Consider the following 17651-nt stretch of genomic DNA (forward strand, 5'->3'; position numbering starts at 1 on the left):
ACATGAAGGCTACGTTAACCAGTTTGATGAGAATATTTCAAAATGTATATGAAAACACCACACTGTACCCTGTGACTGCATTAATGTACACAGCTATGATTTAATAAAAAAATAAAAAAATAAATATTATTACTGCCTCTCCTGAGTGGTGAGCATCATAAGGACCAAAACCCCTGGCCCATAAATGTTTCATCTTCCACAGTGTCTAACACAATCCCTTGTACACATAAGACATTCAGTGAGTGCATGGTCAGGTGATATGCTGATTGTGTGATCATTCATTCAACCAAAGAATAAATATTATTTGTTCAAAGAGTATCCCGAATACTTGGAAACTTATCACAAGTTTCTTAGGTACGTTCTACATCAACTTGCTATTGCATGGGAAAAAAAAAATCTTTGTGAAGATACAGAAGATACAAAAGCAGGAAAAACTGAGTCTGTGAAATGTGTTGGCACTCTCCCTATCAGTGAATAACAAAAAGTTCCTGAGTTTAGAAAGACATTTCATAATATTGTGCAATATATGTAACTACCTGTGGTCACAGTTCATGTAAAAAATGTGTATTCCTGTTCATAACATTAAAAACTAGACTTAAAAGTCGAAGGTGATGGGGTTGATTCCTGCATTTATAAGACTAACATCTGAAGAAGTTATAATCTATTTCACATGGATGAAAGCTATAATTAGCTCAAGATTTTGCAAAATTATGAACTGCAATGGCAAGGATTCCATATCCTGCTCCTATCAACAGACTCAACCAAGTGAAAAATCATGGGTATTTATTTTTATGCAGGGCACTTGACAAAACAAATATTTCAAATAAATTCATGTCTATGAAATGCACATTTTATATGTAATTCATATATTTCTTTATAAATTCACACATGTATATGTATGCCCCATACATTAAATAAACATATTAAGTGCATAAATAGTAATAGCAAAGGATTTTTCATCAGAATTCATAGCAGATATTTCTACAGTAAATACCAGATTATCTGAATCACACAGCACTCACCATCTTTTCCCATCCCAATCCCCTGACATTAAACCATTACATTAGTTTGTGGAACAATATAGTCTATCTGGCAAGAAACCCTGGTCGTTACAGTTGGCTCAAATGAGTTTCATTTTCATGATTTTGTGTCTCTTACTGTCGTTTTACTATGGTACAGAGATATCCCAGATTACTTCTTAAGGAAAGTAAGAATAATTTCTTATTCAATTGCAGAAGAAACTACACAGCTTAATCTGATCATTGTGTGGAGGAGAAAATATTTCCAATGACGACATCTTCCTATGTCAATTGATCTTAGTACAGATGTCATCTCTGTGTGCTATATTAATGCAGCTCTTTCTTCTTATTTCAAGATTTTAATCTCAGTTTGTTGCTGTAACATTTTATTGGTTCAAAATACATGCTGTAAAAATCCGTGGCCATCAAATTTTCCTGCAGGCTAAAAATAACCCATTCCTGTCAGTTAGAATTAGCTGATATAGACTGTCAGAGCCTGTTCTGAGTAAGTTTGATAACTTCCTGTTTATGCAGCACTGACCCTTGTCTAATAAAGCTTCTTTGCCCTAGAATGAGAGGAGATTCTGCTGCATTCTATTCCTTAATGGCCAATACTGATTACTTTTGAAAGCCTTTAATACATTTCCCATATTAGACATGAACAGATGTCAGGTACATTGCCAAGGGAAATTTCTTTTATGCAATCTTGGCTTATTGTACAATAATAGCCCTTTCTCAACATGGGAAAAAATTACAGACCCAACTAATTTCCCTGACAGGGGAGAGTTACATATGTTTTCCACTTGTAGTTTTTATGACAAGTTTACAATTTTGCCAAACCTGGAACTAATTGGGACTGTTTCCAAAAGTGGCCCAATAAACCCCCAAAAGTGTAGAGCCGTTTGAAAGGCAGTCAATGATGGTTTGCTTTTGCATTTTCTCCATTTTGGTCAAAGAGAGGGGGGGAGAGTTAGATTGCAAAATTATTTCATTTAAGTTGCTTAAACACTTACTGTTTCATATCCTCCCAGTTTTTGAGCAGCTTGAAACATAGTCCAAAGGTTAACTGTTAGAGGGACAATAAGTATTTAGATAAGCATTGCATTAACATATTTCCAAGAAATGTCAATTAAAAGAAATACTAACATACCCCAAAGAACTAAGTTCTTAGGAAATAATTTATCTACGGGCATTCAATAACAAGATCTATTATTACCACTTAAAATATTTCTTAACCAACAGTCACACAGCCATGGAAATGGATCTACGTTTAAGAGAGGGACAACAAAGTTTTAGTCCTGTTGCCATCAGCAGAGGAACAGAAGCTTTGGGGAAAAGTGTGGGATTTCAAAATTGAAGTGGGTCTTGTTCAACCCTTAGAAAGAAGCCATTGATGAAATGGTAATCTATCAAGATTCCGTCAGATAAGAACTCTCCATAATCAATAAATAACAGCCACTTTAATTTATGATTACTTTCTTAATAGAATGTCTGATGGCAGCGCTGTATCAAAGGCTCACACTGTATTTCACAGTGCCTTGCGGTGAGCAAGAAGGCAAATATTTCACCTGCAAGGAAGCAGTGATTTTAACAGATCTAAGAGAAGGAAGACATTCCTTTGGAAAGGAATTGAGTCATGAGCCCACTTACTCTCCTAACTGGCCGGTGTGATGTTATAAATATATATATTTTTTCAAACAGATTTCCCTGTGCAGGGTTTGCATATGTTTGTGTTGTTAAACAGCTACACCAAATTGCTAGCAACCCTGCTCATTCTATACCAAACACCATGGAATGGGACTGCTATAGATTTGCTTCTTTTACAAGAGAGGAAAATTGAACTTCAAGTGATTTCTTGGTAAGGGAAATGAAGAATAAAATGGAAAAAAAAATTTTTTTTAAGGCTCTTTGACACAACATGTTCTCAAAGCCTCATTGAACCTTGCACTATTTCAAAGCTATCAAGAGCCCTGCCTCGGCCTTGATTTAATCTGAACCAATGCATAATGCAACAAAGCTGTTCATAGTACATTAATTTTACTTCTATTTCAAGCAAGCAGTTTTCAGACAAACATTGTAATCATTCGTAGTTATATAAGTTTATAATGGCTGCGAGTGTTCTCTTGCAATCAGCGCCAATTGCTATTAGGTATGTAAATTGTTATGTAAAACATACAGGTTTGACATTCTTCATCAAAATGACACATGGTTTTAATCTAGAAAGATACATTTGGAGAAAATACTATTTCAAGCCAGGGGATCATCACTTTGTGCACCACTAAATCCAGACAGAGGCAAAATATATGTTCAGTTGCAAAATCAAGGCAAGATTTGGATTTTTTTTTCTTTTCATATGGAATTCTGCCTAGCTACAAGTTCCCTGTTCCTCTTACAAATACACAATGACATTTACACTGGAATGGACATGTCAAAGTAATTCAAAATTAGGCCCTCCGTGCAAATCTGTGTATTTCTTGTATCCTGTGAAGTCAGATTTTGTTATCTTTTAACAGATTTGGGGCCGAGGAAATGTATTTTCCCTTGGTGGTTGTTTTGTCCATCTTTAAATGTCCTTCTCTCAAAAGCTGTTTTTTCACAAGCAACATCTGTGCCTGATAAAGCTATGTCATATTATTATCTCACAAGAAAGGCGTTACAAACACTCAAGATTGACAAAACAGAAAATGAGAAACTTTCAACATGTCTATTTCCAGTCATAATCAGTGGATTCAAGCCTATAAATATCTTACTGCAACTGTCCCAGAAGGGAACAACGTAGCGGAAAGAGGCAGGGAAAAAATTCTTGGCTGGGGCCATTAGTAGATTTTGTATAAACACAAAGCACTATCCCCACATTAGGATTTCAACATAATCCTGAGTCAAAATTATTTTTTCCAATTCAAAGAATCTGAGCAGTTTTGATATTTCAGAAATGAAAACAAGTATACTCACTCTGTTTAAAACCTAAATAGGGTATCCGTTCTATCGGCGTTTTCCTTTCTTTCATGTATTTATAAAGTGCCACCAAGAAGGCCTGCTCGTCTGCCCTGCACTCTTCACCAATGGCAAGCTTTGGTTTTTCTTCATTTGAGACTTTTTTACAGTTATTATGGTTATTCTTCGGCTTGGTCAAGGCTGACCTGCCCTCACATTTCACCTGGAAAAGGGAAGAGACACCATATCAGACCAGGCACAGCCCTGGAATGCTTGCAAAAAACATAGCAAGTGACAGACCCAGGGATGCTTTTCATTGAGTGGTAAGGGAGAACCAGTCAATTATCCCTGCCTTTGATAGCTTTTTAGAGGCATGGTTGAAGATGAACTGCCTTAGACCAAGAGATGGCAAATTTCTGTCAAGAGCCACATACCAAATATTACAGGCTTTTTTGCAACTACTCAACTGTAGCAGGACAGCAATCATAGCAGTACATAAAGGATGGGTGCAGCTGTGTTCCAATAAAACTTTATTAACAAAAACAGGTGACCAAGGGGCCATAGTTTACCAAATTACACCAGCTTCTTTTAGGTATGTTGTGATGTGGAAGGAGGGATTACAACACACTCCTTTTAAGTATTTGGCATCTGTTAGGAAAATCTTTCTATCTCTTTTACATTTTATTTTCCTAAGGGGATCATTAGTTAATGTCCTGGAATAAACCCTGTCTTCCTAATAAATAGCTCCACATTTTATACATTGTATCAAAAAGAAAGGCAAGGTCCCTCCCTCCCTCCTTCTCTTTCTTTGACAGAGTCTTATTCTCTTGTCCTGGGCTAGAGTGTCTTGGACCCAGCCTAGCTCACAGCAACTACAAATTCCTGACTTCAAGCAATCTTCCTGCCTTAGCCACCCCAGCAGCTGGAACTACAAGGGCCCACAGCAATGCTTGGGTGAAAGCTTTTTTCACTCTTGCTCAGGCTGGTCTCAAACTCCTGAGCTCAAGGGATCCTCCTGCCTTGGCCTCCACGGTGCTAGGATTACAGGCATGAGCCACTGTGCCCGGCTGCAAAATTTTTTTATAGTAAACTCTTCTTGTTGCTATTCTCTCCAGGAATCTGGAAAAACAAGCTGATGCCAGCAGTTTTGCTACAATGACTACCAGCAAGGTCTCTGCTGTTTGTCACCCAGGGGTGATGCCAGGAACACCCTCACTAGAAAACAGAAGAGCCCACTCTTTTATATGAGGGCCTCTTGCTTTTCAGTCTGCTCTGACAAAATAATCAGAGATGTTCACTTAACACAAAAAGCAAGCAGAGGTCAGCGGAAAACCCAGGAAGAGTAAGTATAAAGCCCCGTAATTAAAAAATAAAGGGTAGTAAATGCTCCAGATGTCCCCCCTTCCACACTCCAAGCAGATAAGGAATTTGGCATTATCAAGGAGCTAACCTAATGTTCCCTCCTCACTGCCATGTTCTACAAGAGGCCTCTGATGGTTGTTAAATATAACACCAAGTTGCTGAGCTATTTTAATTGTAAAAGGGGGAAGTACAAAGGGTCAGACTTCGAGTTCAAGTGTGCCCATGGGGAATGTGTACATTCCAATATTCTTTACATCTCCACAGCTAACATCAGGAGAGAAGAGGGGGAGTGCTGGGGAAATGTTATGAATAAAAATGTCCCTCATCTCTACAGCACTGTCCACTTCACACTTCTGAATTCTTTCTCTGCAGACACAGCCTCCCAGCCCAACCCAGCCCAGGCTCCCTTATTAAAGGGACGTGTATTCTCTGTAAGAGTTGTCTTTATGGCTTATTCTCTCTAGTGAACACACTCGTTTAATATCTGTAGACTTGCCCTGGAAAAATAAAATTTCCTGTGCAAGTCATTCCATGGAGCCTCTAGATAAGATTTTAATTTTTAAGGGCCTATGGAAATGGGATGAAAACAGTCTTTCCACCTAGAATTTTTCCTGACCTTCTTTCAAACTCGAGTACTTTGCGAGTTACCCGAAGGTGAACATCCTGTGAAACTTTTATGTTGTCATTATTTTTCACTGCCAAAGTTCAGGCTGTTGAGTCTAAAGTTTTGATGAAATTTATAATTTAATGGCTTCGTGAAATCATAAGAATCACTCCAGTTTTAATCTGTACTGCTTCCCACCCTTCTCTGGGTGTTTCCTAGGAAGGCAGGCCCTATTTTAAGCATTATTTCATTCCATACTCACAACTCTACTGGGTAGTTAGAATTCTCCTATTAGAGATAAAGAAACCGAGGTACAGAAGAACAGTACCAGGTTCCTGTGAGCAAGGGGTGCTTCTGGCATCTGAACCCAGGTAGCCTCACTCTGGGGCTTGTGGTTTTAAACACTCCACTGATACTCTTAAAAATACTAAATTAGTCATCGAAACCAATTTCCCATTAAAAAAGCATATCTTATTGCTAGGCATTGCAAAACCTACTGCTTAGAAATGTGATTTATGAAATGAAAAGTAAAAGATAAAACTAGGTGGTTTCCAAAGCATAAAAGAGCTCCACTCCTTCTACTGTGTGTTTAGCAAAGGGAAGGAAATCATTATCAACTGAGGTCCTACAATGAGCGAGACACAGAGCTGTGTGGGCTTCACATATTCTTTCAAAATGTTCTTAGGAACTGTAAAAAGGAGATATGTAGGCTCATTATATAGTTGAGGAAACTGAAGCTCAGTGAGGTCATCTATCTCGTCATATGGCTCAAGATCTGGGTTTAGAGCTCGGGGTTGCCCCACTCCAAACCACAATCTTGTACAAGAAGTGTACAGGGTTTGTGGATTAAACTATGTGGAGTCTTAACTCTGTAGTGATAATGGGCCAATTATCCATACGATTAGGTCGGATGCACCACTGTCAAGAAAGTATGAAGTATTTCTTCCTCAGTGTCTGGACATTTACTTAACTCTTTACCTCACTGGCATAGAAATACCCAGAAACAGAAGGAAAAGCACAGAGGAGACACACACACCAGACCCAAAGTAACTCCCTGCTCATCGCAAAGGCTGCAGGTGAAGCCAGGCTGTCACCTACTGAACTCCGTCCTGAATCTCAGTGGCCCTCCCAGGACACTGCTCCTGGGAGGCCAGGTACTTGGTTAGAAGTGAACAAATGAACAGTGGCTTCCTTTCTTGTACCGGTTTTGTACTTTTTTTCTTTTTTCAATGAGCACACATGACCTTTCCAGGCTATAATTCTGTTGCTGGGTAGAACCAAATCAAGTTCCTTTCTAATTTTTTTTTTTTATATTTACCCAAAACATTCTCAGCATGTCAATGTACTGAATGAAGTAGATGGCAGGTGTTAATGGAAATAATAGCTAGTCTTCAAGTTGGCCTTAGAAAGCCCAACTTTTGATGGTGACCGGTAACTATTAGATTTGTTTTTTCTGATCTGAATGTAATACACCTTTTGCCTTCACTAAGATCTTCAGGGTTTCCAAAACGATTAAGAAAGTACTAATGAAAGACTACACATTTAATGTTTTCAAATACTACCATGTATTTGATCTTAACCATGTCCTTCCACGGGATTGAGTTATAACTAATCCGGCCTTCAACTGGGGCAGTAAGTGTGCTGATCCAGCAGTAAAAAAGCTAGAGTTGTAATTTTGCTTTGGTCACTAACTTGCTTAGGTGACCCTCAGTTTCTTCCCCAGTAAAGCAAGAAGGATAATCCCTGTGGACAGTTCTGAGGAGCATTAATGTGAGGAAAACTATTGAAAATAATTTTGTCATATTTGTGACATATGGAAAGTATATTTGTGATTGAAATGGAGATACTGCACACCTTTTGCTTTTGCTTTCTTTTAGAATAACCACCTGTTAAAACACCTCTGGCCTTTGGAAAATGCTTACAGGATACAAGAAATCATTTATTTCCTTCTATCAATATAGGCATTTCATTAGAGACCTAGGCCAAGAAGACTTCTCTGGCATAGATCACCCTATGAAGAGTCCTGGGCCCTGGCTCTGCTGCTTTAAGATGATTCCAGGGAAATGGCAAGATTTGGGCTGGCTACATTCTCAGTGTCTTCAGAGAACTGGACGTTTCCTCTCATGTGACTTTTGCTGTCTCTGGGAGGCCATGAAACTTTTTCTCCCTTGGAAAACAGGGTCTTGCAAAACTAGTTTTCGTGTTCTCCTTGAAAGAATGCAACACGTGGATGGTGACAGGCAAATTATGTGGCTTGTTTTTCTAGGCATGAACACAGCAACCCAGTGGGTCCTACCCTAAGAGCCTTGCTCTGTAGAGATATAGGAAGCTGGTGCTTGTCCATAGTTAGAAATGGTCTATTTGAGGCACTTTTGAAAAAAACAATCATAGGGGTCTTGGTCACAAAGTCAAACAGTTCATCATCCTCTAAAACCAGCTTCCAGTTCAGTAAATAATTAGAGGGTCACAGCTTTATAATCGTTTTCTGTAGCTTTCACAGGAAAAGACCAGTTAAAGAGACAAACGCCTTCATCAGGGCTGTTAGTCCCAGATGTGGCTTGTTCATTCTGTAGGGATTTGACATCTGTCTCTTGGTGCCAACAGACAAGCCGCCATACTTCATCTCTGCCCATCTTCTTCTAGTTGAAGCGGTCTCCCCAGCCTCACTGGAAGTTGCCAAGGCAGGACTATAATCCAAGACTCTGAGAAGAGCTGAGCCTTAGCCCAGTCCCCAGAAGCTGACCGCAGCAGGACCTCACCCATTTACTACTGAGAACCAGCACTAGAAGGATGGTCTCTCTCCTCATAGGTTCAGAGTGGCAGCACCAACATGGGGTGGGGTGAAGGGTCCACTCAGAAAACACAGGTTTGACTTCTATCCCTCCTAAGAAGGATAAGTCAGTGAACATGAAATACAGCCCATCTGCAGAGCACGCTCCTGTTCTCTGTTTTGTGAGCTTGAGTGTGAGTTCTAAACTGCTGTCATGGAGGGAAACACTGGAGGTTCTGTGCTTTCAGATCAACTGCATGAATTTTGTAAAATTCCCAGGGGCATATCTTGGTAGAGACTCCAAAGGACACGGGAAGAAGTTTCTTCCTGCTGGGCTCAGGTACAGAATATACTGGAGTAAACACATGATGTCATCCTAGAAGTACGGGCAGGGTGCCAACGTAAGGCATGGGCAGCTCAAGCTTAGCTCAGGGTTATGGCCTAAAACCTTCTAGCTCTACAGTGTCTTTCAGGGACTTGCAAACTCTAAGGAAATGAGCTGTTCCTGCTGACATCTTAGGGAGGTAGTTCTAGGGCTGAGATGTCCAACTTACAATAAAACGTCATTCGTGGTATCCATGTGGTTTTACAGGAGGTTCAACATGTAGAATAAAAATAACTTTGGGGAAAGATAAGATTTGTCTTGATCCAGAAAAGGGAAAATACGTATCTCTATGGGTTGAGCTCTTTTTAACGCTTTGGAATCTTATAAGCACGAAGAAATTCTAATCAAAAGTCCTCAGAAATTCCTGGCAAAACAATCACACTTAAAGATAAGATTTTTAGAATATCAAGGTCTAGGATTTACTTCATGTCACTGGGAACAGGGAGGAAAACCTGACAGACAAATAGCAGACTGTCCACATAGAACTGAATTCATTTTTTTCCTACATCAGCCTCTTCTAAATGCAGTGTTCAAAAGTTCCGTTGTTGGATCTGGAAACCGGTATCAGTCTAAATCTGGTCTTCAATTCAGGTCCTAAAGGGACTATTGCTGTCTTTGGCACAAAAACAACACCTCAGTACAGTAAATGGAACCATGGAAATTTGACCTATGTCCACAAATTCAAAAAGATAAGTCTAAAAATATGAAGGGATACTTCACCCTTCATGGTGCTAAGCCCTTCAGGCATGCACTTTCAAGATTCCCAAGAATGCTCAGGCAAAAGCCTAAGCCTGGGCCTTGAAAAACAGTCTAGAATGTGTACTTTTTCTTCTGCATTAATAGAGATCTTTAAAAAGCATATAAATCCCTTTTGGTATATGCATAGAAATAAATATATTGCGATGTAGCTTTACATTTACTCTAACGAAATCAGAGGTGACTTTGAAAAATACACGACTAAAAAGATGAATTCTAGCCATTTCTAATTTCATCCTCTGTTAATCTCTGAAACACATTTAGATGAACACATTCATAAAGAGGATGGTTCAGCTGGTCTATTTTTGATACACGCAGAGTAAACTATGTCATTGTGTCACCCACTATGAAATCTCAGCCTCAGTGACGTAGGTGCTTAATCATCTGTCCTTTACCCAACAGGCCAAACGGGGAGGTGGGAAGTCTTTCTGTTGACTAATCAAAATGCTCACCTTCCGCCCAGCCCCCCCCAGCAACAGGAAGGAGGGGAGGTGGCGGGAATAGACACCACAGAGAGCCTCCAAAGCTCTGAATACCAAAGTGAGATTCTGAATTGAAAACTGCCAGTGAGACACAAGAGCTGAGCAATAAAGGGGAAAAGGACAAATAAAAAGATGCAGGAAAATGAATGCCACGGAGTGAGAGTGGATGACTGTACCTTGACAACGGCTTTGCCATCAGAATTATTGTTGGAATCTTTAACACCACTGAATGAATCTCTTCTTTGTGGGCAGGCTTTCTTTTTGCGTGGTCTGCCTTTAAGATTTGGCGCTGCAAACAAAGGGAGAACAATTGATATACATTTTCATTTGCATGAGTTTCCTTATTAACCACCAAGAATCTTACTACAGTGGTCCTTTTTGTTTTCAGAGAAACGTGTATGACTATGGCAGTCTTTTCATGACATGCGTCTCTTCTCCTTCAGAAGGGTCGCGTCTTGGTAAACGATACACTTTTGGATATGTTTCCCAAAGCTAATCTGTCACACTTTAACATGTCTAATGAATATAAGTTAAAATGAAGCCCTTAGCTCTAAAGGATGATGATAAGAAAAAGGCCCTTCCCCCTTGTTAAAGAAGCATTTGGGGCTGAACACCAATCTTGAACCAGCCTTTCAGATCATTCTTTGTTTTGTATCTTGTATTCAGAAACCTAAGTGATATGCCAGCCCATTATAGTATCACAGTAACGTAACATTTGGAAACATCTCTCTTTGAAAGTGATTGCAGGGGAGCATTTTCTCACATTATCATACCCATAAGCAGAGAGAGAGCTGTAGAGAGGAGGCATTCACAGTAACACTCCGGAAAATATTACTACACGTATTTACTAATAATATTGTGACCAGCATGTTTCAAATCTCAACAAATCTGGCAGAAGCATTTTAAATCAGCAGGCTCTCTTTTCCTGAATTTTCAATGTAATTTTATGAAGATCTTGAGGGTTATTTTAAAATAACTTCCAAAGATTACACTGGGATTAGCCTGCCATCGGGGTCACGCTTTTTAAAAGCTGTAGACAAGATACAAAGCAAAGTTACATTTCATCCTGGAAGTAGAACTTAGTTCCCTTTAAGATCTACACAGAAGGAAGGGGAAGAGGCCGCTGTTTACTGAGCGCTGTTGACAGTCCGGCGGGCGGGCATTAGCTTTCACATTTAACTTCATCAGTCACCCAAGTCAGGCCAAATTAAAACCAACCAACTCACCCACCAGCCCTCAAACAATTCCAAACAAATGAATTATACTCTAAAGAATTTCTTTCAGACCTTTCAAGGTACCGACACTTCTTGTGAGTTAAGGGATGATTCTGACAATGTCAAATCTAAAACCCACAAACCCTGTTAATTGTTTTTAATCCTTATTTATGTCACGCAGCTAGCCGTGGTTTCAGGACGTCCTACCCTGCCCTCATTTTATAAACACAATTAATCCTGCTCATCTGATTCTCTACTCCGGGTAACAGTTTTACTGTCGGTAAAAGCTCGGCAGAGCACAGCTGCCCTGTATACACTCTTTGAAAGGCAAAAGTTTAAAAAAGTGGATTCAGGGCTCCCCCTTTCCCGCTGCTCTCTTCTCATATTCCCTGAAACACTGGTCTCAAAGTCCATCCCAGAAGACAGCCAGCCTGGAACTACCAAAGGTTTTAACAAGCTCACAAACAAAATCAAGCAAAGAGAAAGGAGTGATTACCCATTCCAGTCGACACACATCTGCCTGATGGATGTCTGTGCTCATGAAAGCTACAGCATGTGACTGCTCCGCGGCCACATCCCTGGAAGTCTGCACTCGGTGTGGCTGTCAGCGTCCCTCCGAATGCGAGCTGCAAGGCTCAGCGCTCTGCTTACAACTCCCCTCCCCCGGCAGCTCCATTACTCATGTAAACACACGGCAGTGACTCGCACGGAGTGTGTGGGATGCGCCCGAGGACTCTGCAAGTTGCCAGACTGGCAGGGAGGGCTCTGCTCTCTCCACCTCCCTGCGCAGCACGGGGCTGGTGATTTCATCCGTCCTGTTTTGTGGATCCTGACCTCTTGCTCCCCTGTCAGAGCTCGCTGCCACGTTCCATGAATCTGACACGGTCCACAGCCTGGAGCCAGGGCGTGGACTATTTTGTTTAGACGACTTTGTGTAGCACAGAAGTAGTTTCCACAACTGACCCCAGCGCTAAGACTTTAATGACCGAGAGGGAAGGATGTACTTTCCTGTCCCTTATCAAAATAATAGCAGAAAGCTACAGAAACAAACAGAGGGTGGGGGAGCAGGTCTGAGGCATTTCATTACAAGAAAACAAAGCAGGATCACCTCTGTCCTAAGACTTGTTCCTATGATCGTCCCTTCCTAGCCTTTTGGTGAAAAGCACTTCGACCTAACAGGCATTTATTTCCAGAGAAGCTTTAAAATCCCAAAGGCCTTTTCGATAGAACTTGTATTGAACATGCTGTTTTTAAATAAAGGCAAAGGTTCCAGGAACCAACGAGAGAAGTCATCTCCAAACCCAGGCTATTTTCTCCCCTCTTTGAGCTGTTTTCAGAATCCAGAGAAGCACACGTCCTCCTCCCCCAGCAGATTCTGAGAATTACAAATTTAGAACAGACTAGCACCTAATATTCTGGTTACACAAACGTAAACTCTAAATGGGATTTGATCAAGAGAAAAAGACCTTTGTTCCTCCTAAGGCAAGTACAGGCTATATTTCAGGTATGGTTTAGGCAAATCCCACCAGTAATTCAAGACTCAAAGTCAAGGGCCTCTTTTAGTCTCCCCTCTGACTGTTTTTATTCTGTCTTTCTCTCATGGAACATACCGCTGTACTCCTTGTACTTTAGCTGAGTTTTTGGCATATCATTATACTAGACTGGAGAATCCTTAAGGGCAAGACGGTGTGGGACTCATCTCTCAGCTGCCCCAGCGCAAGGCCCTGGAGGCATCATTGGGTAATATGAATTTGTTGAATGAATAAATGACTCATGGAAATAAATATGCCCATATATTCCTCCTTCCTGGAACCCGCCAACCTGACCACGTGGCACATGTGTGACACTGGACACCTGTGAAACTGCATTCACCTTTCTTACTTACAGTCTGTTTGGGGAACATAAATGAGGGACTTGAGTTTGCACTGGACATGGAGATGGGAAACCTAAGGCCTTTGGCTCCCGATAACAGCTAAGCCTTTGCATCTGGCTTCTCAGTTGGGCCGGAATCTTGTCCCACAGGCAACACACAAGTGCCTGAAGAGCACAAGTGTTAGCAGTCTCAGTGGGACTGGAGCAGGCAAGGCTATGCAGGAGACCCTGTAATACGATTGGAGACCTTTTGGAATCAGAACACCCCAGGTGAGGCTTTGGCACGGAGGGAGTGGCTTTTGGGGATAGCAAAAATTCTGACTCCCAAGTCAGATCATATTTTTCCTCTAGGGGTCTTGAAAACAAATCATTAGCCGGGCCAGAGAGTGAATACAAATGCATTACAGTGTAGTACTGTTCAGGGGTGAGGCTCTAGACTTTCGCTTTTTATGTAGGAAACAACCGCACCTCCTTCCAGACACCCTGGAGGGACCTATACCTATGCTCTCCTTGAAAGCTCAGGGCTATGCACCTCCTGAGAGTACAAAACCCCAGGACTCCAGAATTTGACCAGCTCTGGTGCTTTACGTGAGACCCATGTCTCTCAGCAAAGTCTCCTGAGAAGCCAGCAGTGGTCTTACCCAATAGCACGCCTGCTGCCAGTTAGCTCTGCTTTTAAAAAATACTAAGGTGATAAATGCACTGCTACTTTTATGTGTGTGTGTATAATCCACTGGCTTGGCTCATCAAAGATTCAGTAAATGCTCTTTGCATGACTATTTTCAATATTATACATAAATAATAACAGTAGCTAACGCTTTCTGAGGACTTCCCCTGTGTCATTTACTGTCCTGATGCATACAATAGCATTGAAAACTCACGACAAGGCCAAGAGGAAGGCATAATTGTTATCTCCATTTTACAGACCAGGAAACTGAGATAGAGATGAAATTGCTTGTCTCGGTGCAAACAGCAGGTTACTGATAGCAGGAGGACCCCAACCTAGGCAACTGGACTTTAGGGAGAGCTCCTACTTTAGCAACTTTTCTCTAACACACACACACACACACTCAGCCTTGTAAAAAGATGATCATACTAAGTTGGCCTGGCAGCAAGCAGGGAACTCTCCTTAAATGAAAACACTCTCTAATACCACAAAGCATGAGGGTGCTGCAGCCCATCCCAGGCAGCAAACTACATGTGACACACTTGCCAGAAGGCTGGGTCCCCATTAGTCCTACTGACTCCGTAGTAGGTGATAGGACTTCCACTAAAGCCACTAAAACTTGGCCAGAGCAGGCATGCCATTACCCCCCTTCCAGTGGGCCACTCACTCTGCTATCCCGTCAGTGAACCATCTCTACGGTTTTAAAGAAAATCTTTCCTCACTGCCCATCTGTTCCTCTTCCTCAGTGCCAAGAAATTAATAAGTATTCACCTTCGTGAAGTCATGGCTATTTCTATAGGTGCTAATCCCGGACTCCAGGGCACTCTGACATCTCCCCATGTTTATTTTTTTCCTTTTTAAAATTCCTTCAAATATTAATGAATTATAGCCCATTTTCTTGACAATATAGCAAAACAAGTTTGTTTTCCTGAAAGGTCTAGAAGCTCTGCGTTGCAAACACTCATTTATGTACTTATTTCACCATGGGTTCAGACAAGTTATGTGGCAGGGCAGTGCAGGTGTGGGAAACTTTCTTGTCAACCCCAACTCTTGCAATAATAATAATAAAACAAAGGAAATGTAACCAGTTACTGGCAAAGTCAATTGCTTTTGGCTTAAATGTTCCTGTTATTTTTCTACTGTGTTCTTCCTGTCATGACCGTCTCGCTCTCTCTCTCTCTTTTTTTTTAATAGCATTTGTGCTCTTGGAAATACCGTGAAGATAGATAAACTGCTATAAAAGCTGGATTGACTCATCAGTTAGCAACTCTTTCTTCCTATTCTGCAGAGAGGGTTTTGTTGCCAACTCTCGAGAAATTCTTTGTGAGCTTCCACTCAGAGATAGGGCTGGCTCGCTGGTGGAGACGGGAATCAGGGGATGGAAAACCAGGCATAATTTTCCTAAGCGTTTGACCCCAGGGGTCAATGTCTAGAGGAAGCCGACAGAGCGTTAACTCATTTGATTTGCAAGTTGTGTGTGTGTGTGTGTGTGTGTGTATGTGTTTTAAACATGAGCCAGAAAACAAAACTCCACCGATTGAAGCATTGGACGCAGACAAGCCCTGTTCTATGTATAGTATGCATTACTGATAATACTTTGCATTTCTGTAATGCCTTTCCTCTGAGGATCTCCATTCTCCCAGTATATTTTCTTTGGAGACAATAATCTTAAAATACTCTGGCAAGTTTCAGCACGGAGCATTGCTCTTTCTGGAAAAAAAAAAAAAAAAAACCCAACAAAACCCTACCCTAATTTAGTTATCACTTAACTGTGTTCTATTTTCAATGTTTCCCTTTTGACTATTTGGAAACTTCCTCTTTCACTACAACAAAAATAGGATGAATGTTTTTAAAGTTATTAACGTATGAGTAAAAGACTTAGAAACCAAGAATGGCAGAAGGCTTGATCAAAGCCACTCCTAAAATTTATGGGCGTAATAAAAGAAAGGCATTTCACAGATAATCTCTTACAGAATTTCAGTTTTCAAATAGTTGGGGGCAGGAAGAAACCTAGAAGCTCTCAGTCCTCATTTGGGCTTTAACGTAACGCTAATATTTTTAACTCAATAATTCGTAGTTGATTTCCCAAAACTTTTATTTCAAATCAAGTTATATTCTGTAGAGGACCCCTGAGTGCTTGACTTCCAGTTAACTGATTGAATCTGCAAATTCACAAAGCACTGATCATACTATCTATAATGATTTAAGAATATTCAAGTTTATTTTTATTCTGTTTCCCTATCAACAGCCTTCCACACCCAACAGAAATGTTTGAGAAACAATCATATTGTCTGAATATGAACACACAGGCCCATTAACAAGCTCAACTCCCTCAATCTTGTGGGACGTTCAAACTGAAATGATGTATTTTAAACAATAGACGTGGTGAAACAATGCTGTTAAAGTGTTATTGTTTGGTAATTATTCTGACAGTTCTCTATTAAGAGAAATTTTTCTTCTCAAGTAAAGGCATTAAGAGAATGGGCCCAGAGCCTGGAACGCAGCCACTAGAGCCAGATTTAAATGCCTTCCGGTTCCAGGGCCACCAAGACCACACAGCCCTGAATGACAACACAGGATGTGCCCCTCAAGTGACTACACTCATCCTTCATATACTCTGGCTGTGTGAAGACCTGGGCCTTGGGTTGCCAAGTTTGCTTTAGCCCAAGCCATACTCAAAGGTTGCCTGAACCACAAACTACAATTTAGCATTTGCAGCGATGTGATCTCATAGAATCCAGACCCCTGGGCTGCCTCCTAAAAGGGTGAGCAGTTGTACCGTTACAAAGTGAAAAAGGAAGCTGACTTTAGATGAGGGCCATTCATTCACTGCTTCGTCCAAGTCTTGAAGATTCCCCCAGGACTGCTAATGAGAGTAAAATGTATTTACTGCCTTGGTCATACCTGGACTACTCGGGGAGTTTTAAGTCCAAAACAGCTGTGGACTTCATTGACTGCTCAACAAACCATGTAAGTAAACACTTGTAATCCCTTCCCAAACATGCCCAGTCTTACTCACGCTTGTTTCATACTTGTGAATGTGAAGCAATTGTTAATGCTCCAATCAAAATTTTAGTAATTTCATAGGCATGCGATTTGCATAGCTATTTCCTGATCCACCTTCTCTCTGTGCCCTGGAGGTCTTCATTTCTCAGAAACACTTAAAAACACAGATTACTTGACTTCTGCCCGCCTTCCCCATCCCATACATAGAGAAGGACCTGCTACCTCATCTGTATTGCTGATGGGTTGGAAAGCATGTGACTCTATGCATTCTTGCCACGAAAACAAGACAAGCAAACCTCTTATAGTCAGGCTTTAAAAGAGGTGATGGGTGGATTTCTGTCTTTGTTCCTCCTCCTCCTTGAGGGGGGAAGAGAAATTCAAATGACCAAATGTTATTTATATATTATTCTGAAATAACAGAGTAAACTCCAAAGTAATACAAAAATATTCTAGAAGTCTATATACGAGGGTTGTACACTGGCAAAGAAGAAAGAGGTTATACAGATGCTTGTCACTACCTCTTGAGGAATAAAGGGGAAATCTGGAGCCGAGTCTAGGTGTGCAGGGAGGAGAGATTCTG

The 17651-nt window shown here is 40.9% G+C and overlaps 1 protein-coding gene across 2 annotated transcripts in view; it reads right to left on the reverse strand.

The window, feature by feature from the left end:
* Nucleotides 1–17651, reverse strand: part of ARID5B (AT-rich interaction domain 5B) — a 183264-nt gene that overhangs the window by 33067 nt on the left and 132546 nt on the right. The window contains exons 1-4 of one of the 2 annotated variants that reach the window (XM_012801418.2): nucleotides 12023–12414; nucleotides 10489–10601; nucleotides 3972–4176; nucleotides 2033–2085 (exon numbers count right to left, since the gene is read on the reverse strand). In XM_012801418.2, coding sequence (XP_012656872.1) covers nucleotides 2033–2085; nucleotides 3972–4176; nucleotides 10489–10601; nucleotides 12023–12026 — 375 coding nt within the window. In that variant the 5' untranslated portion in view covers nucleotides 12027–12414. Of the gene's footprint in view, nucleotides 1–2032; nucleotides 2086–3971; nucleotides 4177–10488; nucleotides 10602–12022; nucleotides 12415–17651 lie in introns of those variants that run through there. The other variant, XM_003783633.3, reaches the window with a different exon arrangement.

The sequence above is a fragment of the Otolemur garnettii genome, unplaced genomic scaffold, assembly GCF_000181295.1.
Source record: "Otolemur garnettii isolate 467f Iridium unplaced genomic scaffold, OtoGar3 scaffold00008, whole genome shotgun sequence".
Lineage (NCBI taxonomy): Eukaryota > Metazoa > Chordata > Mammalia > Primates > Galagidae > Otolemur > Otolemur garnettii.